The 9,567-nt window shown below is 43.7% G+C and overlaps 1 protein-coding gene across 1 annotated transcript; it reads left to right on the plus strand.

Annotated features, from left to right (window-relative positions):
* The first annotated feature begins 3,496 nt into the window (after nucleotides 1-3,496).
* Nucleotides 3,497-8,247, plus strand: sbk3 (SH3 domain binding kinase family, member 3). The gene is made up of 4 exons (XM_049731750.2): nucleotides 3,497-3,844; nucleotides 5,396-5,546; nucleotides 6,200-6,402; nucleotides 6,845-8,247. Exons 1-4 carry the CDS (start codon nucleotides 3,839-3,841, stop codon nucleotides 7,601-7,603), a joined length of 1,119 nt encoding a protein of 372 aa, XP_049587707.1. The 5' UTR covers nucleotides 3,497-3,838; the 3' UTR covers nucleotides 7,604-8,247.
* Nucleotides 8,248-9,567: the final 1,320 nt, after the last annotated feature.

Raw genomic sequence — 9,567 nt, forward strand, 5'->3', positions numbered from 1 at the left:
TTGTGGTGTGATTACATTTGGCCCGCCAAGACAAATTGTGCATCGACTTTGTGTCAATAAAATTACAAATTGTCTTCACTTTTAAGAGATGTTGCTAGCAATTTTTATTACCATTCATCTTTTAAAAATGTTTTTTACTAGTCTCAAAACTAGTCAGTTTGTTGTGTAGCCCAGTGTTTCCCAACCTTTTTTCATTCACGGCACACCTTTTCATTGGAAAAAATCTTGCGGCACACCGCCAACAAAAATCTGTTGAGCTCCTATATTAAAATCAGTTATATTACAACGAAACACGAGTCCTATTCCTATATATGTATGGGGAGTCGAATAATTTAATAGAAATAAATACTAAATATTCTTTAAATTGTATTCCTTTTTTTAAATAAAAGTGACAGTTTTTTAAAAAGGTTTTAGACGGTGTAAGAAATAAACTATTTAAAGTGATTGTGATTAAAATAAAAGAATCAACGTGATTTTGTTTACTGTTTTAGACTAGGTCTATAAATATTGCAACAATAAGAATAAAGTCACTTTTAAAGACGCTCTGCTGTTCTGACAGCAGCTGAGTGGCTATCACAGTCGAGGAGTCAAAGTCAAAGTCAAAGTCAAAGTCAAAGTCAGCTTTATTGTCAATTTCTCCACATGCCAAAGACACACAAAGAAACCGAAATTTCGTTCCCCCCTATCCCACGGTGACAAGACATGGCTCACAACAGACAAACAAGTAAACAAGTATAACAAAAGTGTGCTGAATAAATAATGAATAAATAACACAACAATAAATAAATAAATAAGAGGAGCAGAAAAAAAAAAGGAGCAAGTGTGCGTACAGCAGACATTCCCGAAAATAGCGCAACAGTGCCGCACGCTACGCAGAAGAGGGTAGCGAGTTCAGGGCCCTAACAGCCTGGAGAAAGAAGCTGTTGGCGAGTCTGGTGGTGCGGGAGCGCAGGCTCCTGTACCTCTTCCCAGAGGGCAGAAGGTCAAACAAAGAGTGAGCCGGGTGACTCACATCTCTGGCAATCGAGGTTGCCTTGCGGGCGAGATGGGAGGTGTAAATGTCTTTCAGGGAGGGGAGCGAAGCACCAATAATCTTACCAGCCGTATTCACTATGCGCTGCAGGGCCTTCAAGTTCTGTTCAGTGCAGTTACCACCCCAGACAGCGATGCAACTGGTGAGGACGCTCTCAATGGTGCCACGGTAGAATGTAGACAGGACTGCCTGAGGAGCACATGCACGCCTGAGCTTCCGCAGGAAGTACAGGCGGCGCTGAGCTTTCTTTGCCAGTGACGAGGTGTTTGCGGACCAGGAGAGGTCCTCACTGATGTGCACCCCCAGGAACTTGGTGCAGCTCACCCTCTCCACCACAGCACCGTCAATGATCAGCGGCAGGTGTGTTGTGTGACCCTTCCGGAAGTCAACAATGATTTCCTTGGTCTCAAGTCTCGACTTGACTGCTTATTTTACGTATGTGAAAAATAACCAATCCAGGTTGTCCGGTCGAACTGCATTCTCTGATTTCCATCGGACCAGAAACGCACCACAACCGTCATAGTGTCTGTCACTGTTAGCAAAAGCACACAGCAACACACACATAAACTGAATATGTGCCGATGCAATACAATCATATCGACACAATATGAAATCTCAAGATTCTCCGATTCTCCACACATGCACGATTAGCAAGTGGCTGACCAGGCCTTGCGCGAACTGACCAGTGGTTTGCCGATCCTGTTTACAATGCGCTCCGTAATTAATATTGGACAGTCCCACGGCACAGCTGCACGTCTCTCACGGCACACCAGTGTGCCGCAGCACAGTGGTTGGGAAACACTGGTGTAGCCTATACTGTAAATCACAGGTGTCAAACTCAAGGCCCGGGGGCCAGATACGGCCCGCCACATCATTTTATGTGGCCCGCGAAGACAAATTGTGCATCAAATTTGTGTCATTACTAGAATTGCAAATTGTCTTTACTTTTAATATCTTCTTTTTTTTTTTTAATATTTGATCAGTTTTTACTCATCTGATTTGAAAACAAGTTATTTGTCAGTTTGTTTTGTAGCTTTTACTGTATATAATATGAGGTGCATATACATTTATTTGGGTTGACAGTCATAATGGCCCTCCGAAAGAAGCTATGCGGCCCACGAAAAAAACGAGTTTGACACCCCTGCAGTAAACTCATTTTAGTTATGTTGAAAATATAATATGCTTAGTGGCTCTCAAATGTTTTACAACTAACAAGTTGAAGGTGAAGTAAGTCCAAGTTTTTATCAAAAACAAGATACTATATTTGATGGATCTGAAGCCTAGCAGCCCGCAGGCTTTAAAAAGAGTGATTGTGCGCATTATGTATATATGTGTGAATGGCGTCGACCTTGTGTCGAAGGCTGTATTTTGGATGATGGAGTGGACCGAGGTTGCCACAGCAGGGGCCGATGAACCCCTATGGAGTGACTGCAAACTTTCTTGTGCGCGGCATCCACCAGGGGCCCCAAACACAGCAGGGCTCGGGGGTCAGTAACCTGAGTACGGCTCAGCCGTTGTGATAGCAGCCTGTGTTTGTGTTATGTAACGTTGGCGGTAGCAATAATAGTCCGTTAGTATTTACTACCAGGGGGAAATTTAAGGGCGTCGACAGAAAGAGGAGGAGGGTGTTGAGGCGAAGGGAGCCGGAGAAAAAGAGGCCTGACCTGCAGATGGTGCTAAGTGGGAAGAACAGCTGGCACCGAGATGCTAATACCGTTTGGGTTTTATTGTCGGGCCCCATTTCAACTCTTTGCTGACATCCCATATTATCTGATAGATATTATAGTTGATATAGGAATTAATAATAATAATAATGATAACAAAAATGATACATTTTATTTGTAATTATTGTAAACAACTATGACAATTGTCTGGAATTGATTCTCTTGCAAGACGATGATTCAAAACGGAATCATGGCGGGCCATTCAAAAACATGTTCCATGTCCAGTGTTTATTTTATTGCTATTTCCTTCATTAAAAACAAGTCATATAGTCAGTCTATGCATATTGTCTCTTATCGCATCATTTGATGACTCTCCATTATGGAGAAATGTTGCGTACGTCAACGGCGCATAGGATGAAAGCTGAGCCGAGCATCATGCACACGATTGAAGCCGTTTTTGGAAGCCTTCAAACAGCCGAACGCAGGGGCGGGCCCGACATATTTCGTGCACTTCTATTTCTTTATTAGTGCCCATGCATTGAAAGACATGGAATGAAGAGTAAGCGATCTCGGACAATAAATCCGGCAGAGGCTCGCTTAACTGTACCCTGTAATCCCGCTGAGAGTCCTGGGATCATGGCTACAGCTTGTTGGCCTATTGCGATCATTCCAGCATAGCTCTTGATTAAATCAGGAATCCGACACGACGGAGAGAAGTCACCCTCTCGGATGGTAAGCGAGGGGGCGAGACATGGAAAGAGTCGGGCGAAGGGAGGGCAAAGGTGAATGACAGATTGGAAACAGGGCGGCATCAATTGTGGAAGACAGGAGGGAGTGAGGAGGCGGTGGGGCAGAGAGGGTGAAAAAGAGGTTTGAAATACCTCGCCACCCGTTCGGGCCCACTTGCCAGCAAGCTGCAGACAGACTTGGCCACAGAGTAGGAAAAGGGAGGGAGTGTTTTTGCAAGTGCGTTCCCAGGGGAGAGGCGGTCATTGTCTACTTTGCCAGGACGCCGATCAGTTGCAGGTCCACTCGGGTTGAGCAAGCACAGTACAGCGTCGCACCTGCTGCATCCGAGCACGAGGAACTGCAGCGACAACAGTGACAAGAGAAGAGAAGAGAACGTCACCATCGCACAAGCATGACAGTGAGTACTCGTCTTCAATTCAGCCATTTTAGTTTGGAGCCTGCAAAGTTTTGTGTTTTTGTGTCCATTTGTTTTACGCCTACTTTCAATTTGTCTTGAATATGAATGTGAAGATGATCTAAAAATATAAATGAAAAGAAATGCATGTTACGTTGTCAATCAACTGCTCAAAAGGACATACAAATTATGTGGACATAATAAATATGCACTATACTGAAAATATGGAAAATAGAGCAGATGCATGATGTGCTACACTTCAAAAGAAAATAATGGAAGTTAGCATATCCAAAAAATATATCAATAAAAGGAAACCAACGTTGTTACCATTCAAAACGATAGAGTAATACAGTTACATGATTATTATTATTCTATATATTAAAGTTGTGCTGTTTTAAATATATCACGATAAATGTATTTATCATAAAATATTTTCACAAAATACAATCTTAATGTTTACAAACTCATGATAAAGTCATGATAAATGTCAAAAAAGTCATGTCATTATGTTAAATATATTTTAGCAAAATAAAATTTTAATCTTTACAAAATAAACACGTGACTATGCATACATTCTTTCACTGGAGGCTACATATAACATAATAATATTGAATATATGTTATGCGCAGCTTTTGACCTATATTAACATTAGTTTAAAAAAAGCTTTGAAAATGTGAAAATAGTCGGCGACTGCCAATAAAGCTACAAAATATTAGACGTGGAAACAAAAACCTTTGATTACTTTCATTCACAATCTTTTGAATTGCAACAATGCGAGATATTAAAATGAAATAAAAATAAAAATTAAATAGAATGAAAGTTCCCAACATGAATAGAAAATGGAATCACAATTTTGCAATCACAGATCTGGATTTCTCCATTCACCATTCAAAAAATGCTGGAAAACCAGCCTAGCAGCCAGCCATAGTGGGGTGAGCAAGTCGCGGAGTACACCCTGGCACGATTGCCAGCCTCCACTACATTGGAAAGCCATCCAAGAAGAGATTTCATTTCACGTCGCCTTTAATCAGCGTGGTTTGACATCGTCGGTAACGCAATATAGACACGTAGATACGTGACTGTCTTGAAATTTTTGGGGGACATTTGAATCCCTGATGCTTAATCCATGTGCTCACCATCAAGACATCGTCAAAGAGGTCAAATGCTCCATTTAAAATAGAGCCCTCTTCTTCATCTCCATGCCAAGAGTCCCTCTCGCTGACATTTTCAAAGTCAAGACATGTTTTTGACTGCCGTGCGTCACGAATGTTCGCACCCCTCCCGAATTTACCGGTGTGGAAGTGATAAGGGACTTACTTCAAAGCGTATCATCCGAGCTGTGACTGGAGGAGACAAAGCGTTGAGCATTAAGAGCTGAGTGACAGCTCCAGATGCCGCCATTGTCCTGATAAGACATCTCGTTGATCCCACGCAAAGGACGTAGGAGAGAGAACAGGCGTCCTGACACCTTCTGTCGAAATGCAGGCTGGGCTCAAAGATTAAAAAAATAAACTGAAAATAAATTCTCATATTGATCACACCTTTTTTACACAGGAGGCCGCAATTGCGAAGGAACTGGACGAGCGCTGCTTCCTGTCGGCGCAAGCTATCTCCAGCCTCAAGGTGTCCGACCACTTCCAGGTGCTCAAGTTTCTGGGAGAAGGCTCCTACGGCAAGGTCATGCTGGCCGTGCACAGGAAGAAAGGTCAGCGAGCCCGTTTGTGATGACAGTTTGAGAGCTCATTACGTCTCAATTGCCGTGGCGTGAAATTCCCCCAACTTAGTTAGGTAACACAGATTAGTCCATGCAAAATAAAGTGCATCGCTAATGTAACCAATCCTGTCTTGGGTTTCACGCTTATGATGAAACGTCATGTTGTGTTGGGCAACTGTCGCAGTAATGTGATGAAGGATGAGTCCTTGGATGGCGTCCATTTAGCCTTTTACGCAGCCGCTGCTTTAATCAAGAGCTATTCTTCAAGATTGGATTGCGGTAATGTGTTTGTAACACAATCGCCCCTCCAGAGGGAAAGTTAAATTTGTTCACGGGGTTACGGATGCGTAACACGGTAGAACGCTGTTTTAGTTTAGTTCAATAAAACTGCACAAAATCAAAGGCAGACTGTAAACAGTTAACTAAATGACCATCATCTGCATAAAAATTGAAACAGGCATTTGACGCATTTGGACAGAGATTGTTGCTGCGGACCTAAAACAGATCCCTGAGGTACTCCTTTAGAAAATAGGAAGACAGCCTAGCAAAATGTACATGTTGCGTTTTCCTAAACAAGATCGACAGAGTAGTTCTTCAAACAGATTTAGAAGCCATTGTATGCTTCACACTTTATTGATTTACAGGAACGCCGATGGCTCTGAAGTTCTTCCCTCGTCAGTCCACGAGTCTCGCGTCCTTCCTGAGAGAGTACAACTTGTCTCTTTCCTACTGCACGCACCCCTCGCTGACTCGGGCGCTGGGCATCTTTTTTTCAACGTCCTCACACTATGTCTTCGCCCAGCAGGCCGGCCTCTACGGGGACCTGTACAGCGTGATCGTGTCAGAGGTCAGTTGGCGAATGCGTGACGTTTTGACTCAAATATATAAACACCCAGTGGACAAGATTTAAAACAATACAATTTGAATATTTTGTCCGTGTCAGCAAAAAAGAGACGTGGGTGATAGTTAGCAGGCATCTTATCACTGCCAGTAACAAGCAGAGCAAGCGATAAGAGTGAGAACACGCAGCTCTCACGGCTCAGCCGGCAGCAGGATAGCGTGCGAAGTGAGGCGGGAGGTTTCCATTAGCGTCACTGAGTGTGTATGTGTGTGTGCCTTGTTCGCCGCAATTGTCTTCACACTGAGTGACAAGTGATCACATCATTGTTGTGTGGGACCAAAACAAATTCTGACAGATGGCAGCACAATGGTCCTGGTGGGCTCTAATTTCTGCAAATCCGTGAGCATTTCCAATTCTCAATTCATGTTGGCTCTCGTGTGTGATCCAGGTCGGGCTGGATGAGGAGAGTGTCCAGAGGGTGATGGCCCAGCTGAGCGGCGCCGTGACCCACCTCCATTCCCTCGGTTTTGTCCACCGGGACATCAAGCCCGAGAACATCTTCCTGTGTGACAGTTCCTGCCGCTGGGTCAAACTGGGCGACTTCGGCCTGACCCGGGCCATCGGGTACTCCGTTGGGGCCGTCTGGTACCAGTCGCCCTTCTGCACCCCGGAGGTGGAGCCCGCCAAGGAGGCGGAGGAGGAAAAGGAGTGTGATGTCACAGAGAAGGAGGAGAAGGAGGCTCTTTGGGTTACGGTGGAGCCGTGCATTGACAGCTGGGCCTTGGGGATCCTCACCTACTGCCTGCTGACGGGCTGCTTCCCCTGGGAGGAGAGCACCAGCGACGACCCGCGCTACACCAAATACAAAGCCTGGTTTGAGCGCGAGAGCGTGGGCGAGAGGGGCGAGGAGGAAGCCGACTGCTACGCCGTCATGAAGGAGAATCACAGCAACAACCCGCCTCCATCAGAGTTCCACGGCCTCAGCTCGCTGGTCATGGCGCTTTTCCGACAATTGCTCCACCCCGACCCAGAGCGGCGAGGGAACCCTGAGGAGATCCTGAGCCACCTGGGAGGACCCTGGCTCATGGAGACGGAGGAGGAGCAGAAGAGGAGGGCAGAGGAGGCCGAGAAGGAGGCCAGGAAAGTCAGGGAGGCGGGAGGAGGAGTGGAGGAGGAGATTGTCAGGGAAGGAAGAAAGGAGAGATGAGGGGACATAGGAGGGACTTTTCTTTCTATTTGTCACAAAAAGTTCAGCTTATTGGGCTTGGGGTGAAAGTTCAGGATGAACTCAGAATGCTCTAGAACAGGGGTGTCAAACTCATTTTTATCATGGGCCGCATCATAGTCCTTGGAGGGCCATTATGACAGTCGTCGTCTATAGACATACAGTATAGGCTACACAACAAACTGATGAATAACTAGCTTTGAAATCAGAGACTAGTAAAAATTGTTCGAATATTTTAAAAAGACAAATGGTAATAAAAATTGTCCCTATTTTTTAAAATTGAGGACAATTTGTAATTTTAGTAATGACAAAGTCGATGCAAATATTGTCTTTGCGGGTCACATTAAATGATGTGGAGGGCCGTATCCGGCCCCCAGGCCTTGAGTTTGGCACCGATGCTCTAGAACGAGCACCGGAGTACTTAATGGTATGTCCAGTGACTGTATAAAAGTTATTGAATTGCAAATATTAGGTTCTGTATTTTCCATAGTTTTGTATTTTTTTATTTTTACACAGTTATAAAGTATATATGTAGATATCAACTGCTGTTTTATAGATTCCAGTGTATAAATATGTGTTTTATTAACAACAATAATAATAAAGAGTATGATAAACATTCATGAAAAGGCCAGTAAAATTTGTATGGAGTCACATAAATGAAGATAAAATTACAATATTTTCTCATGTGCCTTTATGTCATTGATGAAAATTGAAAATAATTTGACAGTATATACAGAAAAAAAATAATACATACAAATATACAGAAAAAAAATAATACAAAAAAAAAAAACATCTGTCTAGCATATTTCAAATTTCCATTGTGCCATGCTGGGATCCATATTTTATGCTTGTCCTACATCTGTCAAAGATGGATAATCACTTCATCCCCCCCAAAAAAAAATCACTCGCACTCCGGTAACAGTGCCCTCGAAAGAATGTTGGCCGATGTTTTATGGCCGTTCCGAACCCTGAATTACGCTTTGATGATTTAGTGATCCCCTAATCCGAGGAAATTGGAACAAACTTACACAGCATAATAATTTTAGCTGCTCTAATAAAAACCAACAAGAAAAAAGAGGACGTAACGTTTCCAAATAATGAGTATTTCCATTGAGTGTTTGATTTTGTAGAGGTAGCTCATGCAGTGCCTGCGCTAACCCCAGCTAAGGGGTTACTCAACACACTTTTATAAATAGACCCCTCACGCGTCTATTTACACACTCTGCACATCATCACCTTGCCGCTACCATCTGGACAGAACAGGCCTGCTGATGCACAGTCAGCCCTGAACCGGCAGCATAAATTGCTTTTTTGGGGTTGCTTTGTTTTCAGCCAGGCGCTTTGAAACATAAAATGTATGTTTTCCTTTGACAGTACGATGACGATAATACAGATAAAACACATCACAAAAAAATATTCCAATAGAGTGTTGTCATTAAAGCAGACATTTTGAAACATTTGACCAAAAGTCTGAAGGAGAAACAGTCAGTTGTTTTTCTATCGGGTATGACAGTTAGCGCCTCGCTGACAAAAATAGAAACTACGGTACATGCGTTGGCCGTCTTGCAAAAGCGTCTGCGGGAGGATTGAAGCCCACCAGACGGCTGTGTTTTTCTTTCCGATATCCGTTTTATATTTAACACAGAGCTGCGATATAGTTGGAAAATTCCTCCAGCCATTTTCTTTGGCGCTTGTCCTCTTGAGGGTACGAGCTGGAGCATGTCCCAGCTGATTTGGCCGACAGACAGGTGAGGCAGCAGGATAGCAGTCAAAGGTCAACAAACTATTTTTTGGGTTTGAGTTACAATTGCGTTTTGTCTTTGGGCTTCATTGGATGAGAAAAGCTGGTACCGTATACTTCTCTCAGTATAGACGTGAAACGATAGCCTGATTGATGGCTGTGATAGGGAAGTAAATACAGAGTTGCAAATTGTTGAAAAGCAGCC

The sequence above is a fragment of the Syngnathus scovelli genome, chromosome 9, assembly GCF_024217435.2.
Source record: "Syngnathus scovelli strain Florida chromosome 9, RoL_Ssco_1.2, whole genome shotgun sequence".
Classification (NCBI taxonomy): domain Eukaryota; kingdom Metazoa; phylum Chordata; class Actinopteri; order Syngnathiformes; family Syngnathidae; genus Syngnathus; species Syngnathus scovelli.

Excerpts from the sequence above, each read along its gene's own strand:
- sbk3 (XM_049731750.2), top strand. Across the intron at positions 5,547-6,199 it reads GGCCGTGCACAGGAAGAAAG|GAACGCCGATGGCTCTGAAG; the intron begins GTCAGCGAGCCC and ends ATTGATTTACAG. Across the intron at positions 6,403-6,844 it reads ACAGCGTGATCGTGTCAGAG|GTCGGGCTGGATGAGGAGAG; the intron begins GTCAGTTGGCGA and ends TGTGTGATCCAG.